Source organism: Periplaneta americana, chromosome 15 (assembly GCF_040183065.1).
Source record: "Periplaneta americana isolate PAMFEO1 chromosome 15, P.americana_PAMFEO1_priV1, whole genome shotgun sequence".
Lineage (NCBI taxonomy): Eukaryota > Metazoa > Arthropoda > Insecta > Blattodea > Blattidae > Periplaneta > Periplaneta americana.
The window spans coordinates 67,181,967-67,208,904 of record NC_091131.1 but is presented as its reverse complement, the minus strand read 5'-3'; the positions used below and the strand labels follow the sequence as shown (position 1 = coordinate 67,208,904).

The window sequence follows — 26,938 nt, the reverse complement described above, 5'->3', positions numbered from 1 at the left end:
TTCAAGTGGGATATTTTGAGGTTATGAACTTCGATATACCGTTTATAAGACAATTAATTTATTATACTTAATATATTGAGTTTGGAAATAAACAACAGTAAAGTACATTATACGGTTTTGTATCATATTGCATGATATTCGGAGAGTTGACAATTTGTTACATTGTTAATGAAGATGAAGCTGCTACTCAGTATTTTGAACATGCGGACTTGCGGTCAAAGAAGACATTATAATATAAACGATTTCTGGAAGAGGCCATGGAAAAGGTACTTCGTTGTGTGTGCGTTTGGGTAATGGAAGAAGACGTTGTAGTTAGGCCAGACCGTGGCTACGTAGCACGTTATTGATCATGACAGTAACAAGAAAAGCCACGTGAAATTCAGAACAGTGGAAACTTAAAGTTGTTCAAGAAGGGTTAATGGTAAAATTTCGATCCCGCTACGCACCACGTACGGAAAAAAAAAGAAAAAGAATTATTGAAAATTACCTCAAAATTGTTACACAACACTCGGACACAATTTTATCTCTTAGAAATAACCAAAAGACGGAGGCCTATATGTAAGACATACCAAAGAAAAAAACGAAACCTAACTGCTATTCGCCCTAGGCCTTACGAAAACTCGCTTATCAAAAAGCATATATGCAAGCCACATCAAAAGCGTGAACAAACCTAACCTAACCTGTCACTGACCCTCAACCTTACGAAAACTCACTTAGTTCTCCAGGGTCACTTTTTTTACAATTGGGTTACCAAAGAAAGGTAGCATGTATTTACATACTTACTTGGCTTATAGTCGAGTCATACGTACTATAAAAAAAAAAATAATGAGCGGCTACGCCAATTTCGCACCGGAATAAGGGTGAAAAGTTGCTGTAAAAGTGGTGATCGGCAGAGAGGCAGTTTTTTTATAGGCACATAAGAGTAGATAGATATAGAGTTTTCGTAAGGTCGAATACCAGTGATAGGTTAGGTTTAGTTAGTTCAGGTGTTTGATATACCATGCATGTACGCATTTTAGACGGTAGGTGGATATCGATAGATATAGTCCGACCATCGAATCTGTGCCCCCGTAAGATATGCGAACTGAACCTTAATTCCTTTTCAGCCTCGGCAATTCATTTCTCTCCCTGTATTCCTATTTCTCTCTTTTCTACCCCTCTCTCTTTCTCTCCCCCACTACTCATAATTTTGAGCCTTCTTGCGGGACAGTTTATTTGCACTTGCAGTCCAGTGTTGTCAACTCAACATGAATACTGTAGCACGGAGTGGTGAAAGAAATATTATTAAGCAAGTAATAGCATTTTGCATAAGTCAATCAGCGTCATTAGACCTGCTTAAATTAAATTATGACTAAGTAATAATTAACCTTACAGTATTATAAGCAATATTCAAGAGACATGACAATGTTTGACGGAAGTTTGGCAACATCCCTATTCGGCAAGGTTCGTGGCCTGCTGTTTGACGTAGTGGGAGAGAAACGGGCGGAATGGGGTGAGTAGAGGCGTTAACTTTTCCAAGAACGACGACAGCGCTGAAGGGGCAAAGATCCGATGGTCCGACAATATTTGCCTTCCTTTGGTAACGCAATCGTAAAGAATTACCCAGACTAACTATATTTGTAAAGTTGCTGGTATATCATTTCTCAGTTTTATTTCATCATAAATCAGATGTCAGTAATGTGTGTGGTGCGTAGCGAGATAGAAGTTTCAATAAGGTGAATTTAGGTAGTTCCCAGGCAGATTTTGCTGGACGCGTCCTGCTTTTTATGTTGACCTGCATCCAGCCAGGTATTATATATATAAAATTGCCTTGCTTTTCTTTCTCGTCAATTCTTGGTGAGCCAAAGAGAGGAACCGCGTATGTCTGGAGTCTGTTAGAGGAATTATGTTTTGAAAAAATGAATTTAAGACATCTAAGTATCTTCTGTGTATATTCACTAGTATTTACCGAGTAACAAATTATTCCTTGCTCAGATAAATTGAGTCTACAGAGAAGTACCAAAAAACAGAAAATTAAACAATGTACAAGCTTCTTTATAATCTGTGCACTTAAATAGGTAATAAGTAGCAGGCCAGGATTTAAAAGTTCTGACGCCCTGGGTTATATAGATTTTGCCATCCTTTGTAAAAAAAAAAAAAGTTAATTACAAGATAAGTAGGTCCTACATACTGGAGACATTTTTATTCTACAATTTTTACACTTTTTCTTAGACATTGAAAACTAACAAATAACATTAATTAGTGACCCATTATTAACAAGACTTTCAAACTTTTAGAGTACCTATTTATGGATTTGAGTTAATTAACAATGAAATATACAATTAACCTATTACTGTAACTCATTTACAGTTGAATGATTTATCACATAGGCAACAATAGCTTAAATAAGCTTCTTCCATGAATGATAGTGCAATAGAATCTACCAGATCATCATAGTCAACTGTTCTTATTATACATCTTGATTACATAACTTTTAACACTATATCACTTCGGAATATGTAATATGTTCTTATTAGTTTTGATTCTTTCGTGAGCATAGCCAACCAGTTAAGGCGATTGTGTAACTTGGTGGACTTCATGTGATTGTTTACTCTTCCCATCACTGAAAACTAGGACAAACTTCTTTTAAGCCTCCTGCATAGATCATATGGCTCAACTCTGAAATTGTGGTGGAAACTTCTTTTAAGCATTTAGTATATATGAAGAAATGACATTTATTCTTAAATGACTTTGGGCCTTTGCATACATCACAAAATCTTACAGCATTTTCAATTATTTCATTACGGTTCATAACAATTACTTTGGTAAAGGAACCAAACTGCGTATTGAACTCATCATACAACTTTTCTCGACATTGTAGCTCTATAATTAAATTGTCAATTATGACAAGATAAGTATTGATTAGAAAGTCAATTAGTCCACTAAATTTTATTTCACCATGCCTTGTTTCACTGCAAGAAGTTCTCTTTTTCTTTTCATTGTGGTCCTCCTATTCGGAGATGGACGACTTTCCTATAGCAGCTTTGTCATAAAGTGGAAATTATTCCTAACATTTATTATGTAGTGAATCATACATTGGAGCCATGACAGAAAGATCAACATCAACTGCTAGGAGCTCTTTGCTAGTAGCATTGAATATTTCCAACAGATTACCCAACAGTGTAGATAAAATAGCAGCTTTTCGAGTCTCTGCACTTTGTGAAGGAGCTTGAAGCTTTACTGAACACCAGGGTGTATCGAAAAAAAAAATCCGAAATTCGAAACGTAAGGGTGTACAGACCCAGAAACAAAATTTGGGCCATCTGAATTTTTCAAGTTTTAGTTATAACATACTACACATGCTCATTGTTTACTAAGTATGCGCAGTATGTTATAGCTGGAACTTTGAAAATTCAGGTGGGCGAAATTTTGTTTCTGGGTCTATACAAAAGCTATCTTGTAGTCTCTACTATAAGCAGTAAAAAACTCTTCTCTGATTACATTTTTCACTGAGCCGCAGGAGGTCTAAAGATTAGAGTATAAAGTAAAATTTTTATTTTATTTTTTTTATTTTCATAATTTTTTGATGCATGGTCATTGGGGCTTAAGTCACTTCTATTTTACAATTTTTAGTTTCTGATAAGCTATTAAAAAGAAGAACTTCAGTTTTCATTTGGTATTACGGACTTGTGTTTGGATGGAATATAAGTCATAATACAATAAAATGATCAATTTGCCTTAAATAAATACAGATAAACACAAAATACAAATTAAATAAAAAAAATAATACACGTAAGAAAAAACTGAGCATATAAGCTTAATAATGTTTAATAAATTTGAGGACCAAATAAGCAGTAAGAACTCATATCTTGTTTTTCCTTTCTTATAACATTAATTACACCAGAACCTCCGTTATTTAAGTATTGAAGATTTGCAGAGTATGGTGTATGATCAGGAATTTGCTGAAAAAACACATTCTTCGTTTCCCATGCCACACACAATCAGTTGAGAGATTGGCGAAGACAGTCACCAATGCTTGGGCTAGTTTGTGGTGAAAAAGGGAGCTACTATTATCAGGTCCACACTGGATACAAGATAGTTACTTCAATCCTGTGAGAAGAAGGCAGATTACTTTTCTGGAGACCAAAATGAAAATAAGAATGGAATAAACAAATAGTAGTTAGAATTTATTATTTAGTTATTTATAAAACAGTTATATTACCGGTTCTTCTGTATGGTTGTGAAACTTGGACTCTCACTCTGAGAGAGGAACATAGGTTAAGGGTGTTTGAGAATAAGGTGCTTAGGAAAATATTTGGGGCTAATGGGGATGAAGTTACAGGAGTATGGAGAAAGTTACACAACGCAGAACTGCACGCATTGTATTCTTCACCTGACATAATTAGGAACATTAAATCCAGACGTTTGAGATGGGCAGGGCATGTAGCATGTATGGGCGAATCCAGAAATGCATATAGAGTGTTAGTTGGGAGACCGGAGGGAAAAAGACCTTTAGGGAGGCCGAGACGTAGATGGGAGGATAATATTACAATGGATTTGAGGGAGGTGGGGTATGATGATAGAGACTGGATTGGTCTTGCACAGGATAGGGACCGATGGCGGGCTTATGTGAGGGCGGCAATGAATGTTCGGGTTCCTTAAAAGCCATTTGTAAGTAAGTAAGTATTACCGGTTGTTCTATATGGTTGTGAAGCTTGAACTCTACTTTGAGAGAGGAACAGAGATTAAGGGTGTTTGAGAATAAGGTTCTTAGGAAAATATCTGGGGCTAAGAGGGATGAAGTTATAGGAGAATGGAGAAAGTTACAGAACGCAGAGCTGCACGCATTGTATTCTTCACCTGCATAATTAGAAACATTAAATCCAGACGCTTGAGATGGGCAGGGCATGTAGCACGTATGGGCGAATCCAGAAATGCATATAGAGTGTTAGTTGGGAGGCCGGTGGGAAAAAGAACTTTGGGGATGCCGAGACGTAGATGGGAAGATAATATTAAAATGGATTTGAGGGATGTGGGATATGATGGTAGAGACTGGATTAATCTTGCTCAGGATAGGGATCAATGGCGGGCTTATGTGAGGGCGGCAATGAACCTCCGGGTTCCTTAAAAGCCAATAAGTAAGTAAGTATAAACAAATAGTAGTCGATATGTGGGTGCATGGAATTCATTGTCAGCCATCTCTCTGTGTAAGTTTTGGGTTGATGCAGCCTGAAACATATTTGTACCTTTTATTTTGCTTTCCTGTCATCTCTTAAAAATAAAAAATAGTACTCCTTTTATTTTATCTCTCAGTAATAACAAATTGTAGCAGTCTGCATCAAGTGAAGACCTGCAAATATGCTTATGTTAAAAAAAAAAAAAAAAAGATAATCGAAAAGAGCCTCTGTGCGGCTGAGTTAAAAGTGCTTCTTGGAGGTCCAAATTTGTTGTGCAAAACATTGGCATCATTATGCAACTTTTGCGAAGCCTTAAAATTTTGTTCGGCCTTTGTTCGATATGCCATATTCTGTACATATACAATATTTCTCTGATTCATCTTTTACAATAAACACAAGTAATTCCATAATTTTTTTTCAGTGTCTATTGAGACTTGTATATGCATCATTATGGACTGACTTTCGAGTCTGTGATGAGCTTTTTAGAGTTTGATTTTCTGGCTTTGTTAAATGTTTTTGTAGTACACCCAATCAGTTAGCAGAAATAAAAAAAATACACAAACATTTCGAAGAATCATGAAAAAGTGGCTACTTTCTTCACAGCAACTTGCTGCATAATGTCCTCACTAAATTCAGGGAATATGCAGAGTAGGGTATCTATTGAGCTGTTGGAGAAACGGCTTTCATTCTGGTTTTAAATCTGGTGTAAGCTGTGACCATGTTGGGAGCATTGTCATATGGCTGTCCTCTACAGTTTGTCTTATCAGGATCATAACACTAGCACATCTGAAACAGCATTGAAAAGTTCTTCTGATTTGTGATCTCCACGAGGAAGGAAACAAAAAATCTCTCTATAGGGTGCCCATTTTCTTGCACATACATGTTAATTGTAGCAAGCTGATCGACATGTGATGTATCAGAGCTAGAGTCGAATATCAATGAATAGTATTTAGCCCACTGAACTTCATGAATTATCTATTTGCCGTACTTCCAGTTGCCAAACCCTGTTTGACACTTTTTCCACCTTAAGTTCAAGGAACTGTTCATATTATGTGAAAGAAGATAAGTATGAGGTGTTACTGGATTATCAAATTTCGCTCTATATTCAACCAGAAAAGGATCAAGTCCAGCAAAGAGTCTAAGGCGCATAATAAAGTTACCAATATTTTTATTTTTGGAGGAATTAAATTTTTCTATGTCTCCTCTGAAAAGTAAACCATTAGATGTCAGTAACCCTACCACTACCACAACCTGTTTCAAAACCGTACTTTTTCTCCTTGTCGATTTCAAGTGAAAAGTTTGTGTCAATTCTTCAAGAATAGGCATTTCCATTTTCATTGCTCCAACACAGGACTTTTATACATTTTGATTACACAACTTTTACCACAATATCACTTAGAAATAAGTATAATATATGTTATGGTGATTACTTGCACGTGTTAATATTGAACTAAGTTAATAAATACCTAAATTTATAAACTTAGTTCAATATTAACACGTGAAAGTAATCACCATATTATATTCATAACAGGACTTTCGTTCGGAAGAATTTTCATGTTTGACTGAAGCATTGTTGCCATACTTCCAGTCGTCAAACCCTACCTTCGCTATTTTCATAGTCCCAGCAAATAACTGGCAAGGTACACAGACAAGTGAGCCAGCACTACTCTCAGAGTACATTATGTATGTTTTGTTTATCTTTTCGCTATTGACAAGTTGAGTTGCAAACAAAGATTTACTTGAATATCGAAAGTGTTCACCAGAAAGTCTCTTTGACCGAGAAAAGTTTAGGTTTTCACCATCCTGATTTATTCTATTCTGTGAGACATAGTCATGTACAGCAATACTAACTTCTCATAAGGCTGGATCTTAAATTAGCAGTATGCTTAACCAAAGAAACAAATGGTCGGTATACTTGACTTCGGGTTTTGTAAAACTGTCTTTAATTACCACTGTTCTTAACACTGTCTTCATTTTGAAGTGGTTTTGGAATCTCTTCAAAATTTCCGTTTGCACTGCTACTCCTGGACTTCACAAAGAAACTATCAATTCCAAAAGTCTTCGCTATTACATTATGCTATTTCTCTGCTGTTCCAAAGCCTGCTTTCTGTACCTGGCTCCATTTAGCCATTACCATCCATGACTCATTTTAGATTAGCACTGTACTGTTTATTCATCTCCACATGAAATTCACTGCGTATAAATTAGGTAAACTGCCAAATAAATGTCCGTTTCTACACAAAAACTTTTAATCCGACATATAGAACCACTAATCAGCACGAATACAACACTGCCAACAGTTAAAGGTATTTGGTTAAAGTGCCCAGCTGGAGAAACCAGCGTATATATTCACTGGAGAAACGACATTGTCAACAATGAATATAAGATATCCTAGCCATGGACGAGTGGGAATGTTGTTGCTGTCAGTGGAGTGTGAAATTTAGCTGCCCTGAGCTATAGTCCATTTAGCCCATATTATATAGTATTTATTAACAGTTTTGTATCAGTTTTATTGTGTAGGCTACTAAGACTAACAAATTGCATTATTTTATATAACCTTGAAAATAAACATCACGTTACGTCATATTGTCATGTCTTCTTCTTCTTCTTTTTTTAAATTCTGCTTTTTCAGATAGAATGTCCTTTTTTTTTATATAATCCTATCTCGGGATAAATTCTTATGTGTTGATAAGTGGGTCCTTTTCATTCTACAGCCAACCTGTTATAACATATATCTCATACTAACAAAAAATAAAATCATTTACCTTGATGTGAAAATAGGTACCGGTACCAATATAGTAACATGTCTGAATTTACAGGAATGGACGATTTTTTTTGGTTTGTTTCTGTTTGCCATATTTTTTCAGTGTGAAGGTGGTGATTGAACAAACAATCAGCTAATTTAGATTTGCATTTAAATTTAAAGTTGTACATTGTTGTGATTCGTTGTGTCTAAGGAGGAAAAGCTTACACTTTTATTGGTATCTCCACTAAATTTCAATCAGTTTAGGTAAGTAAAATCCTTATTTCTCGTACGTATGCAAAGCCCTCTTGTACATATGGTTTTAAAGCAAAGGAAAATATGCTACATCTGTTCCAAGAAACCAGTGCAAGAAACATAACAAAGTTCGCAGATCACTGAGTACTATAATCACAGTCTAGTGGTATAATGTTGTAACTTGGTAAAATGAGGTTATGTTCATTTTCTACTTATAAATATTTTCAAATGATTTTACAAATTTTATTTAATGTTAAAAAAAAGTGTAACGGATGTGACACATGAAAATGTAATGGATATAACAAGGAATAGAAAACAGTATTTTTATCCCAGTTTCTAAATTGAAAAACATAACACCTCTTTTCTCTCAGGTGGTCTCTCCCAAAAACATAATGGCCAAATGTAGAAAAGAGAAAAAGAATAATGCAGAAAAATGTAAGGAATAGGCTAGCTAGAAAAAGACAAAATTCAAAATAGGGCTGATAGGGCGAAACAGAAACAAGAACTGCAGTCCAGTCAAAGTTTACTGATAGAAAAAACATTGAAAGATATGTTTAAATTCAAAAAGGAATGAATTCTGGTATGTAGTGGTTTGTGAAAACAATGTGAGGAGGAATGGAGAAGTAGATGTTGTGTTCATGAAAATGTAGGCTAAAGGTACCGTAACAAATTATTTAGAATCATTGAGGGAGATGAAATTATTGTACCTGCTGAAGATATTCTACAAGTCCTGAATGGACCACAAATTAAAACTCTGGCGACAGAGTTGTGTATGAATTTCCAAAGGCAATTGTTGATGTTTCTGAACAATAAAGAATGTTATATGATCATATTATATGCCTAATTAATGAAATCTTTCTCTGCAATTTTTAAGTCTCATGAATTCCTGATAGAGAAACTTATGCCACTTATTACATTAGTAGACCTACCTAATAATTTACTTACTTATGGCTTTTAAGGAACCCAAATGTTCATTGCCGTCCTCACATAAGCCTGCCATCGGTCCCTACCTGAGCAAGATTAATCCAATCTTTACCATCATATCCCACCTCCCTCAAATCCATTTTAATATTATACTCCCATCTACGTCTCGGCCTCCCAAAAGGTCTTATTCCCTCCTCCGACCTCCCAACTAACACTATGCATTTCTGAATTTGCCCATATGTGTTACATACCCTGCCCATCTGAAACGTCTGGATTTAATATTCCTAATTATGTCAGGTGAAGAATAAAATGCATGCAGTTCTGCGTTGTGTAATTTTCTCCATTCTCCTGTAACTTCATCCCTCTTAGCCCCAAATATTTTCCTAAGCACCTTATTCTCAAACACCCTTAACCTCTGCTCCTCTCTCAAAGTGAGAGTCCACGTTTCACAATCATACAGAAGAACTGATAATATAATTCTTTAGAAATTTTAACTTTCTGCTTTTTGAGAGCAGATTGGATGATAAAAGCTTCTCAACCGAAGGTTAAACGAGCGTTGAGCGGATTCTGCCGATTTTGGAATAGACACCGACGCACTTAGGTTAGGTTAGTTTAGGCTTTTATCATCCCATCAAGATGAAGGTGAAAGCGATTGAGTGTGATTTTTTGTTTCTATGTTGGCAGTTCAAGTACGTCGGTGTCTATTCCAAAATCGGCGGAATCCGCTCAACGCTCGTTTCACCCAACCGAATAATAACGCGCATTTCCCATATTTATTCTGCATTTGATTTCCTCTTGAGTGTCATTTATATTTGTTACTGTTGCTCCAAGATAGCCTATTTGAATTTTTTCACCTCTTCAAAGGATACATTTCGTACAATATTCTGCTCACGAGACATTATCATATATTTTGTCATTTCAGGATTTACTTCCAAACCTATCTCTTTACTTGCTTCAAGTAAAATTCCTGTGTTTTCCCTATAGTTTGTGGATTTTCTCCTAACATAGTCACATCATCCACATAAACAAGGAGCTAGCTGTTGTTAACCCGTTCAATTGCAAACTCTCTCTTTTATCCTGGACTTTTCTAATAGCATATTCTAGAACAGCGGTTCCCAAAGTGTGGGTCGCGACCCCCAGGGACTATGAATGAATGAGTAATTCATTAATCTCACAATTTATTAATGTGTGCTCGCCTAGGTAGTGGATCGTTCCTTTTCATATTCATAATCACTCCTTTCCTTTTTCCTTATTTCTTTCAGCTTGTGACAGAGAAAACAAATGTGCACCTTTTTTAGTTCTCTGTAAACAGTTTGAAACACAACAGCATGGCATTTTTTCGCATTTAAATAACGTTTGTTTCCTGTATGACTGTATACTGCATAGTGTGCGCTGGAATAACAATGGCCGATTTGTCGGCATTTACCTGTGCAAAGGATTACGGTATTCTGGATTAAGGAAGAGTGAAGAGCCATCTATTAGCTACAATTTTCAACATTCTATTGTCCTGCCATCTGCAATTACGTTTGTTTCTCCCCTCCTTAACCCCCTCATTCCCATCACCCGAATACTTTTTGCATTGGGAGAACATGGACAGGCATCTTGACGGTGGTTCAGTTAGTTGGGAAAATTACCCCTATTTTAGTCTGAATGTTGTTATTGTTTCTTTTTTTTTTAATGTGTATAACGTGGTTTTCGTATCTTATGCTGATACCTACTGTTTCCCTATGCTCTCCTAAGTTGATTACATTTTCATTCACTTAAATTGATAGATCTATTATGAATCATATTGTGGAGTCTAATTAATGTAACCTGTTTATTTTTAGAGTTTATTTAATGTAACCTGTTTATTTTTATCATGTTAAAATTTCTTCTATTGTTCTGAATTGTGATTTTAAATTTGATGTTATTGTAATGGCAGAGAACAGCTACAGTAAGCCACAGTATTGTGTACTTTAACCATTTTACAACAAATTTGGTCCCATTTTTTCTGAAAATATGTGATCTACTGTATGTAGCAACTGAATAACAAAATTGTACTGCTTTCATTTTGGCTTTAGAGTTGAATTACCGTAACTTTGTATTACTGTTATATAGTTTGGAAATCCTGCAGTGGACACCTTCACTAGGTTCTTTCTTTTTAATGACAGGGATATGTGCAGTCTTGTGGGGACTGGGGAGTTGGAGAGGGTACCCCCATAGGATAGCTCTATTTGGTTTTTCTAACAGTTTATCATTTTATTTTACTTCTAAGTATAAACGTAAAATGTTTACTCCATTATTACAGGAGTAATTTTGGCTCTTACAACATTGTGCAGCCAGGTGTTGTCAGTGGAGAGCGAGCTGTATTTCCCCACATTACTCGTCCATCATACTTGGCACCAGGCCCCAGTGAACCAGAAATAAAGACTGCATCGCAGATCAAGCAAATGAGGAACAGTTGCAAATTAGCACGGTTCATACTGGACTCAGTCGGTAAATACATTCAGGCAAGTTGATGAGTATGAATAGTATGAGTCTTGCCGCCATGTTGCTGAGTCATGACATGACGGGTGCATCTTACAGGTGGGTCTCACCACGGACGAGATAGACGGCATAGTGCACCATCTCACCATGCAACACAATGCCTACCCATCGCCTCTTCACTATAAAGGCTTTCCCAAGTCAGTGTGTACATCAATCAACAATGTGGCATGTCATGGAATTCCAGATGACCGCCCACTCGAGAGTGGAGACATCATCAATGTGGACGTGACTGTGAGCAGCATTATTAACATTAATTAACAAACTTCCTTAAAATTGATTTGGAATTAGCAATTGTACTTGACTGTGCATGTTATGTAAAGGTTCATCGAAAAATAAAAATGCTGGGATTATAAAGAAAACTAATACTCAGAAGCTGTTAAACATATCGAAATGATGTGTTAAAATATTAAGAAATGTGTGAAGTTTCTGTTTTGGTATGTGCTCAAAAGACATGAAGACATCACTCGATCTTGTGCCAAGTCTGCTGACTTATGTCTGGAGTTACTATTACGATCCTATCCTGTAGGTGCTGGAAATACAGAATCTTTTCACCATACACAATGTCCTTGGAGCATCCCCACAAAAAAAAATCCGTCAGGGTAAAATTTGGGCTTCTGAGAGGCCAGGACCAGGTCTGCATCTCGCAATCCAGGTATTGGGTAACTTCTCATTCAAAGCTTTGCACAAAGGAAGACTAAAATGGAGAGGTATCCCATCTGGTTCCAAGTTTTTCTCTCCAAGTCTTCAGTTTGTGGCAAAACATAATGTTGCAGCAAGTCCAGTAATGGTGCTCTCCATAAAAAAGAAAGGGCCTACAATATGATAACAGAGCGGCTCACACCAAAAAACTCACTTTCGCAGAACCACTAGCAAACCTACTTATGAATTCATTAGCTACAAGTAGCTCTGATTCCAAATTCGTAAATTAGGCTGTAACCACATGAAAAGTTTCCTCGTCTGTGAAACAAACCTGGCATATAAAATTTTCTTCGTCTTCAATTTTGTTCAGCATGAAATTGACAAATTCATAACATTTGGGCTAGTCATCTGATTTCATGGTTCTGCTGAATCTTGCAGACTTGAAAGTGTAAATGTTTGAGAAGGACGTTTTGAATCGTTTTTGGAATTCCTGATGTCAAATTCCAATGAAGAATTAACTTTTTAGGGCTTCTTACACAGGACTGTCATGTGCTCCATATTTTCTTCCATTGATTTTGATCGGCGTGGACATTTCTGTTTTGCAACACTTTCCATTTCTTTGAACTGTTTTTATCATTGGGTGTATTTTCTCATGGATGTAACTTTCGCCACTTACTGTGAACGGCATACCATAAAACTAACTGAGCCTTCTGTTACAGGATCCACATAATGACTGACACTTACTAGCACTGGAGACCGTTGACTGTGTGTTTTGTGACTGCATATCTCAAGCTTGCTCGTTTCCCTCACCACCGACTAAGCATGTCTGAAATTTATGTTCTTTCGCCATATTTTAACACTTGAATCATTTTTATATATTTAATAGTTTTTGAGGTTTTATAAACCCTGCATTCCTTTTTGTTGACCCTGTACTATTCTGCAAGGTACCAACGTCTTTATTTAATATGCTGTTGTTGGTCTCCCTTTACTTACCATCTGTTTGGAGCAAGCAAGAAGAGAGAAACAATCCAAAATAAGCCCATTTCTTTCAACTTGTCTGGAAGAAAGTGCTTATGGACAAATTATTTGGAATTTTCGCGTTCAATATAAACTTTTTTAAAAATTACAGCATGATGTATATAATGTATGTGTGTTTTATCAACATCGTCATCATCATCGTCATCTTCTTCTTTTTCTCCTCCATCACCACAACCACTTCATCCTTTTCCATTTTTAGGCCTTGTAACTTGTTTTTTACAGTTCCAATCAATTGTTTATTCTGTGTCCAAAACTTCTCTTCCTTTTAGGTTGATAGTGTAGAAGCTGCTTGGGATGTTAATTGCCCATTCTCCATCGGTGCATTGTTAACATCATTAACTGATTGATAAACATGTTTCTGAGACTTGGTTGTAATTAAGTTTCCCCAGGACAAGTTACAGCAGTGGTAGTTCTAGGGAAAATTTTGGGTGACCACGAACTTAAAGAAGCTTGCATCTTCATCTACAAATTCAAAATATAATAATATTCAGTTTTATAAATATTTTCAAGTTATTGGCAATGCTTAACAGGTTTTAACTTTTTTAAAACATCTACTTTTTACATAATACAGAAAGGGAAGAGAAGTTTGGGATAACAGAATAAACGACTGATTAAGATCATAACAGGCCACAAGGCCTAAAACTGGAAAAGAAGATGATGATTATGATGACAAAAGTGTAATATGAATACTAGGTTGAATTATCAAAAGTAAGTATTGGATAACAGCAGCTTTTTTGTGAAGTTGGAACTGGTTAGTAGACTAAAGCATGCATGCATGGTTTTTTATTTGGTTATTTAACAACGCTGTATCAACTACTGAGTTATTTAGCGTCAATGAAATTGCTGATAGCAATGAAGCCGAGGAATCGCCATAGATTATTTATCTAACATTCGCCTTACAGTTGGGAAAAACCTTGGAAAAAACCCAACCAGATAATCAGCCCAAGCAGGAATCTAACTCACGCCCAAGCACAACAAATCAGCAGGCAAATATGCTACCGCCTGAGCTATGCTGGTGGCTGCAGTCTGTTATGATAATGGCGATGAAGAAAAATAAGAAGAAGAAGAGGAAGGATAACACTTACATATTACATGCTATAAGATGGATTCAAGATGGCATGCTTTTTGAGAAGCAAATTGTCAATGATGACTTATGGTTTTCCTTCTCATTTGAGTTAAGGGCTAGATTAGTGAGGCTCTCTCTGGTTATAGATGCTCTGAGGTATAGTTTGATTAGTTTCATTGTTGAAAAACTTCACTCTGCTATGGCTGCAATCACTGAAAGAACCAGTGCAATTTTAAAGATATCATTCATCTCTTTCAAACTCTCTAAACTACCATTATTTTTATTGCTTTTTTTAACTGAAGTTGCTTTTTCACAATTGTTATGCATAGTTTTTACAACTTAACATTGATTGTTAAAAGAGTAATGGCTTAATCATCTCGTATGTTTTAGCAAAGTTACAGACAGTCTTCGATTTCATAAATAAGTCTGAGGAAGGATCACAGACAGAGTGCGAAGTAGCCTGTCTGGATTTTTAGAGAATCTCTTTTCACTTTCCTGCAAAATATTGTCTATTATCTAAAAAAATGTAGCCTTCAATCTATTTTCACTTCTTGCGAACTTCTTAATGATGGCCCGAACATAATTAAACAAACATAAAAACTGTGTGAATTTTTTTTATTAAAACACATCACACAATACAAATAATAGCCTATGCTAAGTTTAGGTTCGAATATTCACTGGAAATGAAAATTCGTGCGAATTTCTTAATGTGGCATAACTGACGGCCCAGACTGTGGCAATGTGGCAGATTTAAACATTCTTTTTTTTGGCCCAGCCAAAAGTGCTGTTCTGGTATTGCCGGTTACGAGAGATTTTACTGTAAATTAATTACTGGTCATGATTGCCTCAGTAAACACCTCCATCGTATTGGAGTACTGAATTCACCTAAATGCTTACTGTGCACCAGAGAAGAGGACATGGAGATGGAGCACCTGGCTAATTGTGAAACTCTTAGGACATTTGTGGACCTTCCATCAAAATATTGGGAAGCAAGAAGGATGATGACTTCATTGTTAAATCCAGAGCATTAGATACACACACACACACACACACTGTAAATTAATATTATAATGTTAATCAATGAATATAAATAAAAATAAAAACAATCTTAAATTGTGAATTTTTCTCTAATCGATAATATATTATGCTATAAGAGTACTATAAATGTTACAAAGAAAATTAAAGATAATTTTACAAGAATAAAAAAAATGATCTGTCATTGACAAGAGCAAACTAAGTCTATACATTGAAAGGATCGAATTCACAGCCATGCATGTTGGCATTTTAATGCATCTGAGAGATTGGTGAAAGAAATTTTGATTTTATATTATAGGAAAGTTTGTGAGCTATCTTTAGTGGAGTGAATTTCATTTTTATTTTCTTGTTAGATTACATTCTATGCAGATCCTTTTATCATATAATAATAACTGCCATTAATAATTTATATGCTGGGTAACTTTCGGATCCTGGACTCATTTCACCGGCATTATCACCTTCATATCATTCTGGTGCTAGATAACCACAGCAGTTGATAAAGCATCGTAAAATAACTCACTAAAAATAATAATTTATATAATTTTATTTATTTACTTTTTCCTTGGATTTCAGAATATTTTGATACTATTTAAAATTTGTTTTGATGTCTTGCCAGTTTTTTCTTCAGTTCCTGTACAGTACAGTAAAATCCTTCGTATCTGGCACCCATATAACTGGCAATACCAAAACAACGGCACTTTTGATTAGGCCAAAAAAATTGTCATTCATGAGAAAGGAAAGAGTCGGACAAAGATGTGAGTGGTTTTTGTGGATCGCATATATTGTGTTTACTCTATACATTGTTCACGCATGAAAACTTACACAGAAAATTCCATTATGTCCCTGGAGTAGATCCGGTAGCATCGGAAAGTTGTCACTTGGGCCTTACAAACAATGCGCAGAGACGATATCTTTAAATTTACCACTTGAACTCTCCCCCTTCTCTAAGGGGCGTTGGATGAGTGTAAATAGGAAAGTGTGAAATTCTCTGTTATGCTGTAGCGCGTAAAATTTTTATTCGAGTAATAGGTAGTATAAGCAGACATTAGAGATATATTAAAGGAGCAGTCCGCGATAAAATTCGAAATTTTGATTATATTATAGGATGTTTACCTAAGTAATCCTTAGATTAACGGCGTTTGTCTCATCTCTCTACGCCTTTTAGTTTGTGAAATATTAAAGGTCTTACTGCAAGCTCTGACGTCATAACCACCGATCGCTTCATAAGACTGCATTTTAGTTCTGTTTGACATACAGTGGTGTAGAACGAGTAAATACATATTCATATGTTACAGTCAGTTATTATTAACTCACTTAGGACCTATCACATGCATATACTGTAATAAGTAATAATAATAATAATAATAATAATAATAATAGTAATAACTTACCCAAACTCTATCCCACTTTAAACAATGCATTCTGTTCCATTCTATGATTAGAACGACTTGGGTCTGATAAGGGTTCAAACTGAAAATTTTAATATTTTGATCAATTATAACCTAAGTCAACGTCTTCACTGAGTGAGTGAATGTATGTGAGATGTGAAATATTCGTTATGTGGGGACTACAGATACGTGTTTATCTCACGTCAGCAATAAATTAGTACATGGTTTATATTATTCTATTGCACCATAATTGTTGAGTCACACGGTTTAGGCACCGGGGCTATGTTTGAGAAAACCTCTAAAACATGTGCATCATCGAATTGCAGTAGTTGATAACCACGAGCTACTTCCAACACGTTTCTCTGTATATCTTCTCTCCATGCTTTTTTCTTCCAGTTGTATGTTTTCTTTTCCACCAATCGTTTAGTGGCTTTAGAGTACTGGAGTCTGGAGCCAGTTACATCTATTTTCACGTTGTAATTATGGTCCATTATCGCAATCATAGTTCTTGTTACTATTCCATCATATGGAAAGTGTTTTCTCTTAGGAGTGTAAACCAATCTCTCGTTATGATATGATTCAAGTTTGCTGGTGTGACAAAACTGATTAGTCTGCTTTAAGTCTTTTAAAGGACAGGGTTGCATACAACATTTTTCAGAGCATTGTTGGTTCGGATCCAGGTTCGGTCCATTCCCTCTCGCTATTGTATGGGTGAATGTGTGCACATTTTTTATGTCTCTGTTCGTGTATATTACAAATATGATTTCATACAGAAATGAATCTGTCTTCTAAGTCGTCAGAATCACCTTCACATGTAGCACATAACCACCACGAGTGATTTATGATGCTGTCTTTCCACATTTGTATTTTCTCATATGTTTTTGCGGCGGCTTTAAGGTTTGTAGATAAGCTTTTTGCAATGTGCCAAATGTCAAATGATGGTCCACCATTCATATTTGGTCCTCATGAATTTCCTAATTCTTCTATTGTGGTCCGACAGAGAAAGGGTAATGTTCATTTTTTTCTTTTAGGCGATCTAGAACTTTTTCGCATGCTGCTTTTTCAAGATTGCCTACAATTAGACCCTTTTGCAGAACTACGAAGTCTATAAGATTATCTGAATCGAGGTCCATTACACTGTAAGTCACATATTTTGCACTGTAACCAGGTGAGTCAAATTGGTCATCACCGCGATTCGCACGTTTTTATCTTTTACAGAATTGATAAGTTGTTCATGAATCTGAAAATAACTACAATTACTGTTGGTTCTACGAATTTTGAAATTATTTTATAAAATGTTGTCTTGCCGATGAAATATAGTTGTAAAGTTTTTGAAAAATTTTCAAATAATTTGTACCTTATACCTGATGAATTAGAATTTGAAGTTTCTCCTTGTATTTTAAAAGATCTGTCTAAGACAGTTTATGGCTCACTCACATCTGATTCAACACATACATTTCTTAGCGTCTCGCACCCTATCTCACACTGCACAGCTTTGTTTATATTACGTTTCTGTGAATTTTCAGCCTCATCGAGAACTACACATACGTGAATATTTTCAGCTATAGGTGCATCACTGCAACTTGCTATTACTTTTTCGACGACCTTTTTTTCATTTATAAGCAGAGGAGCGCTTAGTATTAGAACTGTCTTGGGGAGATTCTCCTTTCAAAAATAAGGGACAGCAGTTTTCTTCATTTTCATAGGAGTTCTATTGTCTTTCATTAAACGTCTTTTTAATAGGGACAATTCCTTAAAATTAATTTCATGGAAATGATTAGAACACACAACAGCAGCTTTCGATGGTGTAAAAGCTTTTCTGTTGATTTTCTTCACCCATGTTTTAAATACTGTATTTGCGGTGACTTTTCTTTGCTCGGCAATACATGAAATGATACCCCTTCTCCATGTTCTGCTTTTGTTGTTCCCTCTGAACACGAAAAATCACACTACCACGGCATTTTAAACTGTATTACGATACAATTTTTTCTGTTTAGTCTACTGTAGTTCAAAGTCATTCATATAAAAGAAAATAGCCCTACATAAAACCACAACATTGGTATGTGCTGTTTTATGATTAAATGAAAAGCAAAAAAATATGACTTCACTCAATCACAACTAAGTCCGAAATTCTGTTCACATTTACTACGGCACGAGAAGATTATTTAATACAAAGCGCTGCACTCGGGAAGTTCTCGGCTTACTACGCAATCACACCAGTTCAGTGGCTGTGACGTCATAAGCATTTGTGCGGAGTCAGTAACTCAACCATGCCTCGCATTGAAATGCGGTAAATTGCATTCTACTTAGATTGAAAAACATGTTTGATTAAAGCCAACTTAATTTTATCGCGGACTGCTTCTTTAAAGAGGTTTAAATCATCGAGCGCTACATCATTGTCTTCATAGTTGCGACGTTGGCTACACTGCTCTTCATGTCACATGACCACCATTTAAAATTGTCATAAGGTTACGAAAACTTTTAGTATTTTTTACGCTATTTTGTATTACTGTAATTATGAACTGATGAATGTACATTACCGTATTAACATTGTACATATTTCAAAACTTTATTTTTAGATATCTACGAAAATTACTAAATTTCAACGTGGAAAAAAAATGTTTGTGCAGTACAGTATGTCTTTACATAATCTATAAAAATATTTTCCAATTACCCAGCAAAATCAGTTATTCGCCACTCGTTTGTCCCACAGTTGCCAGATACGAGGAATTCTACTGTATTTGTAAAATAGGAAGTACATCAACCAAAGTACCTAAAAGTGATGATTAGATTATTTTACATATATTTATTACCAGTAAGTATTGTTTTAATATGAAAGATCGAATGGAATGCCATTGTCTTAGTTTTATTAATTAAATCTTCAGATTGTAATTTTTAGATGATATGCATAATTTTTTCCTCTCATTGAGATTCTGGCTGATATGTACATCTATTATCAGGCACTACATCTCACTTGATATGTGTCAGAGGAAGAACAACTTACTGTTTGTATGCATCTGAAGTCTGACTAGTGTAATATGTATAGGCATCCAACAAGGAAAACTCAGTGCGCAGAAACCAGCAGGCGTGACTGTCTCGCGCAGATGATGTATGCTCCCATTCCCAGCATGCTCTCAAGCCAATTGCGGGGGGGGGGGGGGGGGGAAGAGGGATGTAGCATGCGCGATGCGAGGAGTTTGAGCTGAGTTTTGCTTGTAGGATACCTATAGCTAGTCAACGATATATGCAATGGAGGGGGAAAGGAATTGGCCACTCTACCCTATTATCTCTGGCCTAGTTGCCTCATAAGTGATGCCTTCTTGGTATCACTTGCGAGGTTTAGACCTGTTTCCGAACAATTGACTAAACAACATGAATCATTTATATGTGACAATATAAAATAATATTAAAAATCATTTTATTACAGTATACCTTTTTTTAAAGTATGAAGACCTGTTGTGTGAACATAGAGTATCTGTGAGCACTATCACGTATTTTGTTGGCATAGGTTTACTTGAATGGCTACCATGGAGACTGTTCAGCCATGTTCCTTGTAGGTGAAGTAGATGCCGAAGGGCAGGCCCTTGTAAAGACGACAGAGCTAGCCCTGCAAGAAGCAATTTCCATCTGCCGCCCTGGGGAATTTTTCTGTAACATTGGTACGTATAACTCCAGGTTTCATATTCCAAGAAGTACTATTCTGAAATGGGGGATTACAGTTACTTGTTCACATGTGAATTATTAAATTCTTTTTCTTCTTGATTTAAATTGGCTGAAGATAACCAAGGAGGTGAAAACTAGTTATAGAAGATAATATATGTATTCCATTCGCCTGATTGAGTTATGAGAGCAATATTACTAATTGCAGTTCATACAAATTCTATTCTAATTAGTTGATGTAAGGATTCTAATCTCACAGTCACCATTTTGTTTAACTCCTTTTTTTAATATTTTACTTACTATAATTTAATTGAAAATTACTTAAGACCTCATTTACTGACTGTAGCCTTAAAAATACCGTTGAGATTCAACTATGGTATCAACTTAAAAGAATAGAAGAGAAAATAAAGGAAAAGTATATGATAAAATATGTTGTTGTTCAAATGCCTAGACCTTTGGCAAAGAAGCCATTAGTCCTCTTGCATTCCAGTATTTATCTTTTTATAGATTTCTATGTCTTCCTAAATGTTCTAAGGTCATGGGTTCATTTAAGCTATGGCCAGTAATTAATTGGTACATTGCAACTGCAGATTTTCGTGGTAAGTGAGGAACAATTCCTGGATTAGATATAAGAATTTGTCACTGCTTGCCTTCAGCATTGTTTTTGCAGTTTTTTAGGTACATTGATTGAAATTTTTTCTTGATTAGCAGTTTTACAGAATGGTAGGATGAATTTCGTTGAGTTTTTTTTTTTTTTTGTAGAATTTCTGTGCCTTCCTTAGCCAAAAAGTCTGCGGATTCATATCATGTTTCTCCATTTGTGTATTTGTTGTGATTTTGTTGAGTAAAGACTCGCAGTGGCTACAATAGCTGCTTGAGAATCTGACAGTATAACAGCATCCTGAAATTTGTTTATTCTATATTGAAGGTTCGTTAAGGATGTATGAATTGCTGTTATTTCGCCATCAAAATTTGTAGTATTAGGTTCCAGATTGGAATAAAATGAGAAAAGTGGACAAGTTCCTCCTGCTCCTGCAGTTATTTCTTTTTCATTTGACTTGAGGAAACCATCTATATGCAGGGTGGAAGTGAAATAGCCTTGCAGATTTCCAGAGCTCATGTTCTATGTAACAAAAAACTATAATATAGACATATTGGTGGAAAGTTCATAGTTAAAAAAATGTTAACAATCTCTTATTCGGTAACTATAGTGAGTAGGATCGTGATTTTTGTCCATATCAATAGGAAATCTCATAAAGAATAATTTATCCCTCTGGCATATATCATAGCATGCACGGTTTTCGTGTAAATTTAATTTAAAAAACCCCTAAATTCAAACCATTGCATGAAGCGAATGTGTGGCAACTTGGCAGCTTACGTACGGAGACTCACTGTGTTCGTTGACCTCTTACATCTGTATACAAGTAGTGTGTTAGCTACAATGTTGCTGGACTGCCGAAACTTCAAACTTAATTTTCTAATTAACCGTGCATTTAATCACAAAACATAATATAGGTTTTCTATTCATTTACATGTACCCTATCACCTCTTTTAATCTGCAAGGTTATTTCACTTCCATCCTGTGTATATGAAGCTATTTATTATGGTGGTATCTTGTTTCTATAGTTTCTAAGGCCAAAAGTTTCATTTTCTCAATATTTGTTTCTTATTTCTTAAATTTTTCGACTAGTTGTAAATTGTAATCTATTTGGAATATTTGAAGGGGTTTCTCTTTTTGTAATAAATATTCCTTTGTGTGTGGAATCCGTAGTTTTTCTTTAATACCTTGTATTAAGTTTATAAAACTTCTTTGTGTTTTTAGTTTGTCTTCAAATTCTGCCATTATTATTTGGTAGTCCTATTAATTTCTTACACTGAATTAATGCTTGTTCTTGCAATTCTTCTTGTATATTTTTACTTTGAGTTAGGATTTGTATGACACTGATTGGTGTTGTAAATGACTGTTACTTTTTCTTCAACTCAACTCCATCCTTACACGCATATCTTCAGATGTTTGTTCTGTTATAACACATCTCATATGATGTTTCGTCTTGTCGAGAATTAGGGCTGTAGGTCTTGAACTAAATTTTATTTTTTTTGACATTGGAAACAGTTCAATAAACACCAGGTATAAAATTATTAATTTAATATTTATCTACTAATCATCATTAGTACAATACTGAAATGGTGAAACATTAAATATTTTAAATGTCATGTGAAAGGATTGAAGCGAAACTTTATGAACCTAAAATAGCTGTAGTTTTCTTTTCGTCTCAGTGCACTTACATTATGTTCTTTAGTTACTGTAATCAACGATCATCCAGTACAATGTGGTGTCGCATTACAAGGTTAGGAACAATTTTAGGGGTTGCCCGCAGCACAGCTAGAGGTTGCTCAGCAATTCCTGGAATACGGCCCTGTTGAGAATGGAACCTGTTTCTTGCCACTTATTAAACTTACATAAACACAACTGACACGACTTCTTCTTCAGTAGATACTTTTCAAGGAGGAAAATGTTTTGCTGTACTGTGTATCTATCTTTAAAAATACCAGAATTTTGTCATCAGCTTAATGCAACAACTTATAAGGAAAACTTGCGCATTGTATCCTTTGCTGGGCTTAAAGCAAGAGATCGAGAAATCCCAGTGCACTGCCCATCAATATGCAACCTCTTGGCTCGCTAAGAATGTCAGTAACTTAAGTTTGACTCGTTCTGTATAGAATCACCAGACATCGGGATTTCAGTGGACATGTCCTGTCTTTAGATGTGTGTCCTGTGTCTGGTCAAGCATTGTAGAAAATTAGAAATTGTCCTTTTTTTCTCGTCAATTTCCAGTGGAGCAAAGAAAGAAACCGTCTATGTCTGGTGTTCATTAGAGGAATTATGTTTGTAAAGTTTAATTAAAGACATCTGTCTTGTGTGGATTTCCACAAGTGTTTATTGGGTGACAAACAACATTCCTTACTGAAACAAGTTGAGTCATCAGAGAAGTACGAATAGTCAGGAAAGTGAACAAGTTATAAGCTTATTTATAATCTTTACACTTAAATAGTTAATTTAATTAATGATTGTTAACAGATGTGTATCAATTTTATTGTATACTAAGACTAACAATTTACCATATTATATAAAACATTGGGGAAAAAACATCACGTCACATATCACTAGGGACCGGATTTTTATGTAATTACATATTATATTTCTTTCCACCTAACCATATATAAATAGCAAATCTTTGCGAATCTTGTAATTACCGTTAATATATTAAAATTTGATACTACATATTTTTACAGATTTGTCCCACATTACATATTATGGCTTGGTATTACATAAATCTACGTATTTAGGGGTTTTATTCATTTTTACATCTCTAAAAGGAAAAAAAAAAACTTCTGCTGGGGAAGTTTACAGTTTGAAATACACAGATTTAAAAAGCCTCTTTACCTATGCAAGAAAGGACATATTTCGGGATGAAATATAACATTCTTAGTTCCAGGAAGTAAAAGAGGCACTCACCCCATACCGCCCACTATAAATATGAGTGAACAAAAGACAACCTTTCTCATACAGCTACCTTGTATTGCAAAAATCCCTCAGAAAGTAGCGTTGCCTTCATGCAGTGAAGTGGGATGAGGACGACATGATTTGTCTCCAACTATAATTGTTCTGCACACGTCTTAACAAGCCGTTCCCATGCAATTTGCAATCTTACCCACCCTCTTCCTAACCCTTCCAGGGAAAACCTGTGTCAAGTCTGGCATGAGCCGCAATAAAGTAGCCGACTTTTGAAAAGAAGCTGAAGTAAAGGAACAAACTGGAAAGATGTTGAAAGATTAAAATAAATAGCTTTTCAGGTTATTGCTTGACCTCTTTACTTTAAATTTAGTAGATCTATACGGAAATGGGATTTTCCGAGCAATTATTAAGTATAGTTCTCGGCTGGAATAATCCTACCCTTCTGAGTGAGACAGGAATGTCACTTTTCAAACAATAGTTTGTAAATGCCTATAGTTTGAGATTTTAGTAGGTACTTTGTTTCTTACAGGGAGCAGCTAAAATGCATATGTCCCTCATCTAGTTTTAGTAATTACAATATAAAGTGCAAGTGAGTTTATCTACTGCTTTTAACTAACTAAATTGGCCCCTGTATTTTCAACCCTAATGACAAAAATAAAATCATGGATTGTGATGGACGGAGATTTCACTACGGATGGAAAAATAGTAATGTGTCAAGTGTACGGTAAAAAAGTCGGGTGCTGTCTGAAATCACAACTGGAGAGTTTTACCTAGACTATATCTGCCAGATATTGATATTAAATATATTTATGATTTTACATATTTTGGTACATATTCAGCGTATTTTTCTTACATAAATATGTACATATTTCACACCTTTATATTACATAAAAATCCGGTTCCTACACATCACGTTATATCCTGTTTTTTTTGTGGAAAATCCTGCTTTTACAGGTAAAAATAAGTCCTGCTTCTCATTTTTTAATCTGGTACTTCCTGATAATTAAATATGGAAGTACAGACGTGCTGTGTAATCCATAACCTGTGTCATTGCGTTATTATATTGTTGCAGGAAATGAAATTGAGTCGGTGGCACGGAAGGCTGGATTCTGTGTTGTGCCCTGTTTCACAGGCCATGGTATTGGCAGCTATTTCCACGGACCACCTGACATATATCACTGCTGTAAGTGTATATATAGAGCATTCCACGTTAAGAAAAAACCATTGGTTTTATGGGCCTTGCCTAGTACATTGTAGAAGATAATACGTGATATTGGGTTGGTGCATAAGTTCATAGCGTTTTTCATTGCTATGGTAGCTGTGTCACTATAGTAGGCCCCTACTATTAAATGAATGAAAGTACAGAAAAACGCTACGAACTTATGCACCAACCTAATTATGTAGGCGTTTCTATGGTAACTGGTCATTTGAGGGAATGGCCCCATATGCTCAATGTTATTTATACAGCTACTCAAATATTTCAAAGGCCTTTTTCTCAAAACTTCAATTTTTGGGTTATGCCCGTTTTCCATTCAACTCTTCATTTACAGAATTAAAGTTCACTGAGTTTAGGCTAATTGGTAAATACTTAATATGTAATGGTGTGTTATGTTACATATTATGTTAAAAGTATTTTTCTGCACTTTTTCATTGATCTTTATATTTGGCCTTACTGAAGGACAGGCTGTAAAGAAATGCAACATTCCTGATGGGATCACAAAATAAGTGTTTACAAGAATCATCACCTTGAAAATGAGCTGAGTGACTTTATTCATACATATACCAGGCGGATCCTACAACTTGGCTGGAACAACATTTCTACTGGACCACAAATCATAAGTAAGACTATAAAAATGTGGTTTATGAAATATACCGCCATGGTGGTCTAGTGGCTAGAGCACTGCACTTATAATACTGTGGACTCAGGTTTGATTCCCACTGTACCGATTTATAACTTGTGTTGGACAAGCCTGTGGCCCACTTAACACAGAGGCTTTATCCAGGAAGGCTCCGGTTCCCCTGTGGCATCCCAACAAATCTCCATCCTCTTATCTTACGGCAAGTGTAGTGTAGACCAGCCTCCTATGGCACACCCTGGGAAACGATTCTTCAGTAAATTGATCTACACAACTGGCTTCATATGGATGAATGGCAGTCAAGTACTCGCCATTAGTTAAAAAACTATAAAAAATGAAATAGAAATAACAGTTTATAAAATATTACTACTCATTTTGTCATCTAACCTTCAAAATTGCCACACTGCAGCCATTTTATTTTCATTTAGTGTTTTGTTTTTATCGCCACTACATAGGTAGTTTATATTATATGAATGTTTGGTACAACTGCAAACATATTTCATCGACACATACTTATGCTATAAAACAGTCATTTACATTGAAAATAGATATTAAGACAAACACGTGCTTCTCTATTGTGTGCCTCTGGTTGACAGTTCTTTACAGTTTTACTCTTGAAAACTCTGGCTTTTAAATGTAGGTGGCTCTAGTTGTTGGCATAAGCGAGAACTCTTATCAGTAAGTATTAGACTTAATATGATTTAAATGGCTCCAGTAAGAATTAAATATAAAATTAAATTAAAATACTCAAATTAGATTGCAAGAATATATTTTCTTGATACCATGACAATTGTTAATACTGAAATTCTCCTTCACTTGGCACAGATAATGATTATCCAGGGAAGATGGAAGCTGGCATGACCTTTACAATAGAACCTGTCCTCGCCCAAGGGTCGCACGAGATCGTGATTCTGGAGGATGGGTGGACAGCTGTGACATTGGACAATGGACGGGCAGCACAATGTGAGCACACAGTGCTTATCACAGACACAGGCGTCGAAGTTCTGACACATAGTAATGAATATATGAAAGTGTAGCATTAAAACTTAAGATATTTATTTTGAAGAGACTTTTTATCTGAATTTGACGTATTTATTTTTTAATTGTTAATAAAGTGGAGACATTGTTTTGCAGA

General features: G+C 35.5%; 1 protein-coding gene across 3 annotated transcripts; it reads left to right on the top strand.

Annotated features, from left to right (window-relative positions):
* Positions 1-8: 8 nt before the first annotated feature.
* On the top strand, positions 9-26,938 carry LOC138715080 (methionine aminopeptidase 1D, mitochondrial). 3 transcript variants are annotated; one of them, XM_069847580.1, is made up of 6 exons: positions 9-266; positions 11,366-11,567; positions 11,644-11,835; positions 20,279-20,429; positions 25,020-25,130; positions 25,631-26,647. In XM_069847580.1, exons 1-6 carry the CDS (start codon positions 169-171, stop codon positions 25,654-25,656), a joined length of 780 nt encoding a protein of 259 aa, XP_069703681.1. In that variant the 5' UTR covers positions 9-168; the 3' UTR covers positions 25,657-26,647. The 3 variants fall into 3 exon arrangements, with proteins under 3 accessions (XP_069703681.1, XP_069703679.1, XP_069703680.1); XM_069847578.1 differs by having other exon boundaries at positions 12-266; positions 26,629-26,938; XM_069847579.1 differs by lacking the exon at positions 9-266 and adding an exon at positions 478-1,492 and having other exon boundaries at positions 26,629-26,938.